The sequence below is a fragment of the Diorhabda carinulata genome, chromosome 10 (genome assembly GCF_026250575.1).
Source record: "Diorhabda carinulata isolate Delta chromosome 10, icDioCari1.1, whole genome shotgun sequence".
Lineage (NCBI taxonomy): Eukaryota > Metazoa > Arthropoda > Insecta > Coleoptera > Chrysomelidae > Diorhabda > Diorhabda carinulata.
In genome coordinates this window covers 5871904-5884365 of record NC_079469.1, presented here as the reverse complement: position 1 = coordinate 5884365, position 12462 = coordinate 5871904, and the positions used below count along the sequence as shown (strand labels likewise).

The 12462-nt window shown below is 32.0% G+C and overlaps 2 protein-coding genes across 2 annotated transcripts in view; both read left to right on the top strand.

The window, feature by feature from the left end:
• LOC130898754 (bridge-like lipid transfer protein family member 1) overlaps window positions 1–8325 on the top strand; it is a 33880-nt gene extending 25555 nt beyond the window's left edge. Inside the window, 17 exon segments of the mRNA XM_057808248.1 lie at window positions 1869–2024; window positions 2306–2446; window positions 2507–2704; window positions 2907–3114; window positions 3217–3691; window positions 3770–3983; window positions 4370–4662; window positions 4743–4947; window positions 5465–5716; window positions 5782–5939; window positions 6043–6238; window positions 6297–6493; window positions 6664–6966; window positions 7027–7212; window positions 7269–7457; window positions 7510–7640; window positions 7696–8325. Of these exon segments, the coding sequence (XP_057664231.1) occupies window positions 1869–2024; window positions 2306–2446; window positions 2507–2704; window positions 2907–3114; window positions 3217–3691; window positions 3770–3983; window positions 4370–4662; window positions 4743–4947; window positions 5465–5716; window positions 5782–5939; window positions 6043–6238; window positions 6297–6493; window positions 6664–6966; window positions 7027–7212; window positions 7269–7457; window positions 7510–7640; window positions 7696–8079 (3886 nt within the window). The 3' untranslated portion in view covers window positions 8080–8325.
• A 185-nt stretch (window positions 8326–8510) lies between these two features.
• On the top strand, window positions 8511–12178 carry LOC130899071 (BRCA1-associated protein). The gene is made up of 10 exons (XM_057808814.1): window positions 8511–8664; window positions 8840–9107; window positions 9166–9330; window positions 9387–9562; window positions 9624–9846; window positions 9898–9989; window positions 10310–10493; window positions 10668–10817; window positions 11061–11256; window positions 11744–12178. The coding sequence occupies exons 1-10, from the start codon at window positions 8601–8603 to the stop codon at window positions 11852–11854; spliced, it is 1629 nt and encodes a 542-aa protein (XP_057664797.1). The 5' UTR covers window positions 8511–8600; the 3' UTR covers window positions 11855–12178.
• The last annotated feature ends 284 nt before the right edge of the window (window positions 12179–12462 follow it).

Sequence of the window (12462 nt, the reverse complement as noted above, 5' to 3'; positions counted from 1 at the left end):
TAATTAGTTAAACTTGGTTTCAATAATCCGACTACCGTAGTCGACGAATGCCACACTATTAAGAACTTCGTATCTATTTACAGAATTATATGTATGTGTCTAAGGAACACTTGGAGTCAATTAACTACGATGTGGCTCCTCGTTAGAATCGTTTACCATAAATCTTAATGAATACAATAATCCTTGAGTTAGGTAGCTAACGTTTTGTATCATCTAACCAGATGATTAACAGATCCTAATGGTTCTGTTTGGGTTACGTTCGTGCAATGTTCTCAAATTTAAATAATTTTATATAGGAAATTATTTTGTCAAAACAAGGGGATGGTTGTCAAACTGCTTATTGAATATGCGTTTTATTTGTATAAGGCTGTGTTTGTAGATTTTTTTCACTTAATAGTTTCTAATGTGTACCTTTCCAAAGTTGGAGGTGTAGTCGACCAATTTGAGCTCGATGAATTAGTAGTTGGTGAAATTCAAAAAGTATAACAGTTTGAAATTAAACAATGTGTATATAGCTCATAGTAGTTGTCCCATAGGTAATTATTTTTACAACGAAAAAAATCCTCAACTGTTTCCGTAAGTAGTTTGACGTGTATATAAAAATAAAATGACATATTATAGAGAGACATATTCAGTAGTTTTATTTCTAAAAAAGAATTTATTTTAGTTAATATTAATCCTTAGTATTACTTCGAAATCCTTTTCTAAACTTTCAATTATTTTATTTATATGATTATGTGTATTTATTTCCACTTTTAACATTTTCTTCATTGACAAGATTAATATGGTGACTTTTATCACTTTTAAAAGTTCACTACAAAAAAAAATAAATCATCAATAAAATATTTCATTATTCATTCCATATTTTTTCTCATTTTTTATTTTTGTCAACACTATATAGCAGTAATTTGCTTCTTCTTCTGTAAACTCTGTTATGTTTCTTTTTCTAGATTTAAGTTATTTTTCTTATATTAACTACGAGGTGTATTCAGAAAGTAAAAGAAATTTTCACATCTAAGAGGTACGGAGAATGATTGTCAACATTTTTTATTATATTGATAAATATGCCTTAGAATTGTAGTGGAGTATTCAGCTATATTCTTTGTTTACTTTGTAGCCTCTAAAGCTTCTTTCTTTGTTTACACAATCTACTTCTATTAACTAATAAACAAAAGGTATGTTACAGGTGAGTGTTTTGTGTCAGATACCGTTCATTAATGGTTCTCTGTGAGCTAATAGATCTTCGGACCATTGTCTTTTTAGTCTTCTTCCTTGCAATAGGGGGTTGAAAAGCTTCTAAAGTTGAACGTCTTTTTATGAACTCGATGATTTTCATTTCTTAGAAGTGAATCTAAAGAAATTTCCATAAAACATGACATACAGTATGTAAATTATCAGTAAATGCTTATGGTGAGTCTGCTTTAAGTAAAACAAAAGTTAAGTATTGATATAAGCGTTTCTAAGATGGCAATTAAGACATTAAGGATGATTGAAGCATCAGTATTATTAGGGCTCATGAAACGATACATTAAGTCCCATATTTCTCAGACATAGCTATATATGATTTTTTTCTTTTTTTTTTTGTAAAATAAAGAAAAGAAATATCAATGAAAACGCGTTTCCGAAGTACTTCCAAAAATATCTAGTACTAAAATTAATGTACCTGTTAATTTCTGAACACACTTTGTATATTAGAACTATTATTCTCTCTACTATTAATCACTATTGTATATTTTTTTCCGTGAAAACAAATTGCAATTATAAATATAGATAGTTACTTGCTATAGTTTATTTTTTTGTGCCTTTTTGAATAGTTTTTTTTTATAATCTTGTGATAGTTTTATTCGCTTTTTTTGTATAAATTCTAGCCCTGAAATAGCAAAAACCAGCATTGAAACAAACGTAGCCAGTAGTAGCTATGAAAGCTCACCTAGATCTGGACCTTCTCGATCTGCTTCATTAAGGGTAAAAGTTGGTGACCCTGGTCCTAGAGTGACTTTCAGCGATACACAGACAATGGGAAGGTACAGTATTCAGCTATCATAAAATGTATTATTTGATATATTGATGATTTGAATACATATATCCTAACTCAATAGTGCACCTATTCCCACACCAATCCTACTGATTTGCTAATAATAATAATAATAATAATAATAATAAAAAGATTTTAGCATGGTCAAGTATTTAAATCATTTATGATTATTTTTAATTCTATTTGCTTTTGTATAGCACACATCTGATACAATTTACAATAATTATTATATAGTATACGAAACCATTTTGAAAAATGAATTTTTTATAGGCAAAAATCATTACCTAGTGCAAGTTCAGATCTAAGTCTACCAGAAACGCAACTAGGTGATTGGGTAGACCAAATAGATATAGACGGAGAAACTGTTACACTGAGAAAAAAGTTACCAGCATCTTATGAATCTGTAGAGGGGTAAGAATTATATGAGAAACTAATTTTCACATTCAATATTTTATTTTTTATTTACTTTAGGTCGGTTATGTCTGATTCTTTCTCTGATCAAACTCTGGGCTCGAGTCATTTCCAAAGTGGTAATATCAATACTTCATCTTTAACGCAAAAGGCTCCAGAACCAAACATTGATCTAGAATTAGACGTTAAAGTTTTTATAAACAGTGGAAGGTGCGCGCTGCATACCAAAGATCCTGCTAGAGAAGAAGAAAACAAAATGTAAGCTATTATCTCGTTATAAATTGTTATAACCAAGTAAATAAGAATAATCGGTTATTTGTTACAACGGAAAGCATTCTTTGTTTCTATCATAAAGTGTGTATTAATAAATAAATAGAAAATCCCATAGATTTTTAATTATCAAATAATGAATGATACAGTAAATACCAAATTTCTTACAAAAACTTGTTAAATGTTTAAGAACTCGCATGAGAAAAGACAGAAGTTGTTCCGCTGGCCTTCTGGAATTTCCTTCTTCTTCTAGTCCCGATGCCATTCGTAAGAATAAAGAAAAACTATCAATACAAACCAGTACCAGTAAACTTAGAGGTTCTGGGCACAATTCCGTTTCAGAGATAACAATTTTCCATATACCAGGCATGGATGTAAAAATACAATACCAATCGAAGGTAAGCAACATTATCCACCTAGGAATTCTCTTTTGTTTCTTTCTCCCATTTTTAACCATATTTTTTCCTTGAAGTTGATTGACCTTTATATACTTTTATTAGGTAATTACTGAAGATACATCTTCTTCTGAAAGGAACGAGCCAGATTTTGAGAAAACATTCCAGCAGACGCCAAACAAACCTTGTGGAGAATCCGATCAAGTTAGAATAGATAGAGCATTTAAAAAACAAGAAACTCATTCCGTTGATATGAAACCAAAGTATATATCTGATTTCGATTTAAAGAATTCCAGTTCTATGCAAGGAATAACGAATCCCAATTACGGACACAGTCCAACTTCCAGTAAAACCAGTTTAGATGATCTGCAGTTTGGTAATTTCACTCCTCCTGGTGAATATCAAAAACCTGTGACTGGTAATGTTTCATTCGGTAAAAAATGTGGTGTGAAAAAAGCTTCTTTGTTCGCTTGGATGACTTTGCAAAGTGTACCAGAAGAAACTATAATCAGCCCCCATATTTTGGAATTTTTAGAACAAACTTTGGAACCGATTCCTATAAAAACTATATCTGATACAGGTAACGCATAATTACCAAGAAGCATTTTAGGTTTTTTTACCTTTGAATTTATTTGAACTAATAGAAAATATTTTTTAGATACATCATTATTAACAACGGAACAAGATTTGACAAATTATGGGAATTATGTATATGCCAGTTTCCCGGTAGACGTCATAGTATATTTCCACATGCAACCAAGCACATTCCGGTTCAGCTGTTTACCTGTTTCGAGAGTCGAATGTCTTCTGCAACTACCATCTCTAGATATCGTTTTCAGTTCTAAAAGAGCCGAAGATGATCTAATTTATAGGTAAATTTATAAAGATAATAATATCTATATTCCCCTATTACTTTATACCCCTTTATATTCGTCAGTTCTACTGTATACATTGTGACGGATACAAAATCGCACGCCATCTGACGGCTCCTGTCATAAGTTAGTGAGGAAAATATAATAAAATGATGGGTGGCTCCATTGATAGAGGTTTCCCAAAGTAGTTGACTATTATTATACATTCTGGAAGGTTCTTCTAGAATGTTATGGAATACCGCAATAATAGTATAGGCAGGAATTAACGGTAGGCAATCTTAGCGGTATAAAGTGAGATATTGCTGTAGTTGGTTGGATAATTGTTTTTTTATAGAGTGTTGACTAACTTTCATCCGTGAAGTAATATATTTTTTCTTATCTTTTAGCGAATTTGGAGACGGTGCACCTAACACGGCTGCCTCTGCTGTCGGTGGTCTGAGCGTAACTAGTTGTCTTTCCGATTTCTCGGTGTACGTTTTCCATCCATATGGAGGTAAAAAATCTGCCATCAAAGAAGCGCAATGGTCACCTTTATCAGATAGTGAAAGAAAAGATTCGCTCTCCATTAACGTGGAATTTGTTAAATTTCATCTCTCCCGTTCTAGAATGCTGAATTTCAAACAAGAATCCACAAAAGGCAAAGGTGGTGATCAAAGTAGAGCCGTTATTAGATTCTCTAGTAAGTAGTTTGACATTACATATTTGACAATTCCAATCAACTTTGTATTTTTTAACATTTTGTATATTATTTCTTTTTAGCTATTATCGATATAGGTTCGGCGTCTTTTAAATACGATATGAGACGTTTAACAGAAATATTAGCGTTCCCAAAGGCATGGTATAGACGTTCTATAGTACGTCGTATGTTCCTAGGAGACTTGAGCATGTCTACGCCATTTAATGAAGAAGAAGACACATTTTCATCTCACAATGCATCACCTAATCTATCCAGAGGTCATGAAAGGTGAATATATATGTGTAAAATCCGTCCATCTCTTTATTTAACACTTTAACGGTGGACTATTAGGTCCAATCCTATACAATCCCTAACAATTTTATACATTTTATACCGTGAAAGTATATACAGCAGAAACAAAGTAACCAGGCCACCAGGCTATGCCCATCAATGATTAAGCAAGAAGTAATGTCTAAAAATTTAGGACAATAGCCCAACTGTCCAATAACCCAACAATCCAAAATATTCATACCCATGACCATAAAAAGTTTAAGGAGCTTCTCTAGATGTCCAGAAACGACGTTAATAAATAGGTTGTCTGACAGGTCACTGACCTTTCACCATCTTAAGGTCAACTGCTGATTCTGTGAGCAAGCCGTAGAGACAGTAGATCTACTTCTGTTCTGTTCATTTCAGCAAAAGGCTTAGGTACTCTTATTATGTGACAATAGAGATGTAAATGTAGGAAAAAACTTGTGATATGTAAAACATGAACTAACACAATTAATTTTTTAATGGATTTTAGATCTAGTAAAACTGACAAATCGTCCCATTTGAATACCAATGACCGTCACAAAATGAACACAGACTCCGATCATGTACAAAATAAATTGAGAGATATGGGAAAAACTATGAGTATAGAATCAAAAGATCTAGATACTCCGAGTCCTTCGGAACACAAAAATTGTTCAGCTTGGGAAACTTTAGTCTTATTTGCAGTAAACTTCAAGAAACTAAATGTTCACATGAATATGGGAAATGTTATGGGAAACGTTTCGTAAGTACCATATTTTGTTTATAAATTCATCTTCTCATCTCACTTTCATATTTTTTCGTTTATAGTTGGTTGACGAAGGAATTTAGAAGTGATGGTAGATTAAGTATTGGTTCAACTGGACATAAAAATTTGTACATCGCTCTAGGTCTTGGAGGTTCAGGATTAGATGCAAAAGGAGGTATTGTCGGTGGTAATATCGAAATATCCCGCATCAATACATATAGTAAGTTTATTATAAATATGATTTTTATATCTCTAATATGTAAAACATGATACTACCTTTCAATATTTCACAGTCAAAATACATTTAAATTTATATTCTTTAGTTTATATCCGAGAAGAGGCGAATGTAGAACCTGACCACAAGGTAGGATTGCGACTACATGCACTAGAACTGCGTTTGGACTATATGGCAACATCCGTACTGATGTGTAGAGTCAGTGATTTGAATGTTAATCTTCGAGACGAATGGAAACTTAATAAAGTATCTTCCACAAGAGATTCATTTATGCCAACTCGAAGGTAAATGATTCTTCAAAATCTATTATTATGTAATAATACTGATAGTATAACTTGTTAGACCAGCAAATATTTTCATGCATGGAGTACTTGGTTGGGATCAACTACAGATGATGATTTCGAAATCTACAACTGCGGATTTATTAAAGATGTTCAACAAATTAGAAGAATTCTTCTCACAACAGTTCAATAGCAGTAAAAGAGCATTTAGTAGTTTTGCTGGATCTGGAAGACCTTCCAGGATAACACCGCAAAGACGTAAGTAAAACAGAAAATTAATATTTCATCACTCTCTATTAAATATAATAAAGAAACCACAAGATTAGTTGGTCCATATTTTGAAATACATTTCCCAGTATAATTTAGGTTACCAACAATGGTATTATAAAGTAGTAATTTAGAATTTATTCTTTTGTTTTGTTTTTTAGAAAAAGAACCTGTCCCACTTCCTCCTTCCCAATCTACATCAACTACTGACGCTAGACATCATCGTCATTGGCAAAAAGTCCTTGCTCATGTAGCAGGTTTACAATTGAAAACTATGCCATCACCTTTACCATCATTTGGTACAGTCTTGGGTGGTACAATGGAACTACAAGGAAATAATATATCTCTGGCATGTTTTCACGGTATAAATTTCAAAAGCAAATCGTGGGCTCTTTTCAGTTTGAAAGAACCATGTATCAACTTCAATACGGAAAGTCAAGAAATCCCCGCTAGTACTTCACCAGGTGAATAATCTTTTCTAATATTTCTTGTTGTCGGGTTCACTGAAACGTTTTTAATTGTAGATGAAATTCCAAAACAAGATGTGCATGTTGTGCAAACTCTAACCTGCAGCTTAGGTCTAAGTACATATAAAACACATTTGTCAATGGCAACTGTTTGTAAAGTATCTAGAAGTGTAATATTTCCACCACAATTCAAGACTTTACAAGAGTGGTTCCATTATGCTTTTGCCAATAGTCAAATTGATGGTAAGTAACCATTTTGATTATTGAATTACCAAGTTTAATTGTTATGAATTCCATAGAAGTCGATAGGTTTCCGTCTTTGGAGAAGGAAAAGTTGGACGGATCTATGGAAAGATCGAGAGGAACTTGCGCTTCTCCAAAACTGGCTGATCATAATCATAATAGAGAGGTTATATTTGCGCTTCCTAGTTTGCAATTCCATCTCAAGACCGAACATCTACAATCAGCGGATGTACCGGATCTTTCAGGTAAACCCTTTTCGAGTAGATGATTTTTGGATAATTTTATTGTATATTTTAGGGGAAAAACCAATGGTGGATTGCAGTTTCATTACAGAATTTGAAGATCATATTTTCGTTACAGTAGATGCCGAAGCCTTTTTCTTTTTACACGATCTAATCACTTCTTACGTTAAAGAAAAAGAAAGAGTGGTAAGTTTTAAGTGATAATAATAATTCAATCAACCTATTATTGTTTTAATTTTAGCTTGGTGGCATTGAAAAACGCAACATGAACGACCAAGAGAAACCAAAACCACTTAGCGAGACGCCGAAGAAAGGTTCAATAGACGTAGATATTTTTGCAAAAGATTGGCGTAATTACAATTGTAAAACTTGGCATTTGGAACCTACTGTACGTTTACTAAGTGTTGCAGGGAAATATATAGAACCTTACGGTATAGATTACATCTTACAGAAATTAGGTTTCTCTCATGCAAGAATTACTATTCCTAAATGGATGCAAAGAGGCTTCATGGATCCTTTGGATGCAATTTTGGCAGGATTGACTTTGAGAATGGTGCAAGTAGTAAAAGGTGATGGAAATAAAGACAAAGAGAAAGAAAAAGCTATTGAATCGAAGAAGATTTAAGCGTTACGAGGCTTTTTGCTTATAGTTACCCTTATATTTAAATTATGTTCTTATTGTGATATTTTTGGGTTGTATCTTATGGGAAATTGCTGGGGTGGATGCAGAAGAAATATTGGTATTTTTATAGAAATTATATAGTACCAAATATTATTTGTTTGTATTTCATATGAATAATTGTGTTAATAAGCAATTTGTTATTTATTATGTTGAAAATTATTAACTGAAGAATAAAGACCTGTATCAGTTGTTCGTTTTTTAATTGCGAAATTTTTTTATTACAGGGGAACTATCAAAAACTAAATAATATTTTTCATAACTATTTTTTTGAACAATCAAAAAGCTAAAATAATTTTGATTTACAAAATAGTTCAAATGTATCAGTTGTTGATTGCGAAAAAATGCCTAAGATTAGTTCAAAAAACTTGATAACTTACAGTTTGCCTGTCATACGTCAAATAATATTTACCATTTATTAGTTTTTCACTATTTTTCAAAGATAACCAGTGGTAAATGTTGCAAAAATGTCAGATTTTGTATCGAAATGCGTTCTAAGAGTTGAAGTAAACGAATCTAACCAAAGTCAAGGTATACATTAAAATTGTTTGGATTAAAATTTTAAAATTCATAATTCTAATATTTTTTAAAGATTATAGCAAATGCGTCAATTATTAATTATAAGATCGTTTTATTAAGTACTATTATTATTCAAAAAATCAATTTAAAGGTTGCGGTTATCATAAACTTTTTATTTTGCATAAAGATAGGGGTGCAGAAGCAGTTGTCAATCCAGATAACAGACAAAAAAATAGAGGACAACGAAAGATACGAGATATTAGTGTTGAAACATTTCCTAGTCGCTTAGAAAGTCCCAGAAATGATTGGGGACTATTGCCAAAATATTCTAGAGAAGTTACTCCCATTAGTGATTCAACAAAAGATCCTCTTGAAAAAGAGAGTGAAATTGGATTTTTCAGTGGAAATCCTTTTGTAGAAATCACTAAGGGTATTATCCATTTATATAAAGAAGAGTAAGTATATTTGTGTAATATGCAGTATGAAATATTTGAAATTGTTGTACTGTTTTAGTCAATTGAGCAGTAGAAAAGAGGTTCTAACGTTATGTATGGTAGGAGTTCCAACAACCATGACCTGTCATGATCTCCTATCTTTTACAGCACCTTGCCACGATGAAATATCTCATATAAGAGTTTTAAGAGATTCTATGCCTAATCAGTACATGGCTTTGTTGACGTAAGTATACAATTACTGTTTAATTTAGAAATTACTCCCAACCATTATATCTATAGCTTTAGACATCATGATGCTGCTATGGAATTTCACACAACATTCAATGGGGCTGCTTTTAGTAGCCTTGAACCCGATACAATTTGCCGCTTAGTTTGGGTTTCAAAAGTTGAATGGGCACATGATGGAATGGCCCCACCTGGTCATACTGAATTACCAATATGTCCTGTCTGTTTAGGTACATTTATTTTTGAAAAGTGTAGAAATTAGCAAACATTTTACGGTTATTGTATTTTTAGAACGTATGGATGAGTCTGTAGATGGTGTTTTAACAATACTCTGCAATCATGCATTCCATGCTAGTTGTTTGGAAAAATGGGGCGATTCTACTTGTCCAGTTTGTAGGTGTGTTCAGAGTCCTGAGCAAGCAGAAAATTCTGAATGCGAAGAATGTGGAAGTTCAGTTCCAGCCCCCGAATCTCTTTGGATATGTTTAATTTGCGGCCATGTAGGATGTGGAAGGTATTAAATTTCATTTGGTTTTTCAACAGATTAATAATTCGAATTGCACAGATATCAAGGGGGACATGCAGCATCCCATTATAGAGAATCTGGCCATTGCTATGCTTTACAATTGGGATCACACCGAGTTTGGGATTACAAAGGTAAATGAATTAGAAAGAAATAAAATTATTCAACAGGTGACATGAGCGAAATGTTTTCAAAAAATAAAATTAGTTTGGCTCAAAAATTCTTTGAAAATTCTATAAGTAGTTGATTTTGTTACCTCTAGAGCTTCAAAACTGATGTCAAAATTAGCATGGTGTATATTAGCTTGCAAAACAAAAACTGTACAGTGTAATGAATAGGAATTCAAAATTTGATCCAAATTGTTCAAGTAGATTCTGATTACGCAATTTTGCCCATGATTTCACCTACTCTGGTCTTTCCTTAGGAACTGATAATCATGAGATATTATTTCCAGGTGATAATTTTGTACATCGGCTTCTTCAGAATAAAGCAGATGGAAAACTTGTACCTTCAGAAGGTCCTCCTCCAGAATCTGAAGGAGCACAAGAAAAAGTAGATTCTGTGCAATTAGAGTTTACATATCTCCTAACATCTCAGTTAGAGCAACAAAGGATGTATTTCGAAGATAAAATGTCTTTGTAAGTGATTAACTGTTATTTTGGAAAATATATGTTATTATTTAGAAATAATTCAATGGTAGTGGAAAATCACAAGACTTGTAGATTTTTTGTTCAGTTTAAATGTTTGATACCGTCTCAGTGTATTTATGCCTGTCTAGTAGTGGTTATATAAATTTAACATTACATTTGTAGGTTGGAAAGTCAATTATCTGAAGAAACAAAAGTCCTCAGGGACAATTTGTCTGTTGTATCAGAAGAAAATAATCAACTGAGAACAAAATTGTCTAATACTAATAAAGAAAAACAATCTTTGGAAAAGAAACTGCAACAGCAACATTCCAAGTATGTGTATCTTCTAAAAAACATATATATTTTCTTTTCTATTTAGTTTTGTTCAATTTACAGTTGTTTAGCTTTGTCTTTTGAATTGATATGTCTTAGACAAATATTATTCCCCTTTTTTCTAGTAGTATTGGGATTGAATTTTTTTATAAAATGACATAAGACTTTTCTTTTGAAACATCTAATAAAAAATCTTTATATTTACATTGGTTTCAGTAGTAGTTGCACAATATAATATTGTAGGTTGACGTCGACATTAAATGATTTAAATGAAGAGAGGCAATTAGGGAAAGCATTAAGAAATAACCAGCAACAATGGCAGACTAAAATAACAAAGTTGGAAGAAAGGTTCAATGAATTAATGTCACACAAAGATAGAGTAATTAATGATTTAAGAGAACAAGTTAGAGATCTAATGTTCTTTATTGATGCACAAAGAGTAAGTAAAATATATGGTTTAGATTTTATTTCATTCAATCCTAAGCCGATTTACTGTGCTGTGTATGATTGGGGGGTGATGACATATACTTTTTTTTCCTTTGCTTTCTATCTCATCCTTCACATTTTATCTCCTCTAACTCAGCAGATCCTTTCACATTTTCTATTCATGTTATTAGTATCTGTAATTTAGTTGTAAATAAGTTTTTCCTTTATTTTTCTTAAAAAAGTTCTACAGCTAAATTGAAATCATTTTTGATATTCATACTAAATACACAGTTTACACTACCACTACACCAACACTCACAATTACATTATCTGACGCGTGTTTCGATAACCAAGTTATCATCTTCAGAAACTGAAGGTAAACTGTGTAATTGTGGGTGTTGGTGTAGTGGTAGTGAAAATAGTGTGTTCAGTAAGCTTTACTGCAATACATGAATATTTAAATATATGGTACCATATTATATGTGTCTTCCCTATTGTAGGTGATTGAAAAGTCTGATGCTAAAGAAGAAATTGCTAGTGGTACAGTTACTATAGGGGATGCACCAGAGACCTCAAGACGTAAAAAAGGCAAGAAGAAGCATCAAAATTAAAAATTTTCAATTACAATAATATTCAACTGACTTTGTAATAAAATCTGTGAAACTATTACACGATTTATTGCTTATTGGAATGAAGTAGTTTCAGTAGGCCGCTGTTTATTAGTATTAATTTCAGAATGTTATAATTGATAATGTATACAGTGAGTGATACTATTATATTGTTTTCTTAACTTCTGGGAAAATACTTGATACTTTGGATTATGTCGTTTGTTTTTATTTTTTTAGGGTTATTCTCAGACAACTTCTAGATTTTAAGTATTATAAAGTTAAAACGAAATCTGTGTTATTTTTTGGTACAATATATTATTAAAAGTATTATTATGGATTTTAATTGAATTATGAAAACTGGGTAATGGTTCATTACTAAAACTAATACTTCTAAAATGAGGCTCTACAACTATGATTCTTTATGCTTAAACTATTACTAAGCATCATAATGTAGATACACAGTTGATATCTTGGAGTATGAGACAGTACGAAACTCCAGAGCACTACACCTAGGAGCATATGAAGTAAAAGATGAATCTTTCTGTCAGAACCAGCCATCCCATATTCTAAACTAAAGAGGAACAGGACTAATAGATCAGCTGTATACACTG

Coding starts and splice junctions, on each gene's coding strand:
- LOC130899071 (XM_057808814.1), top strand. CDS start 8,601: ATGTCAGATTTTGTATCGAAATGCGTTCTAAGAGTTGAAGTAAACGAA. Junction 9,108..9,165: donor ATCCATTTATATAAAGAAGA/GTAAGTATATTT, acceptor GTACTGTTTTAG/TCAATTGAGCAGTAGAAAAG. Junction 9,847..9,897: donor GGCCATGTAGGATGTGGAAG/GTATTAAATTTC, acceptor CGAATTGCACAG/ATATCAAGGGGGACATGCAG.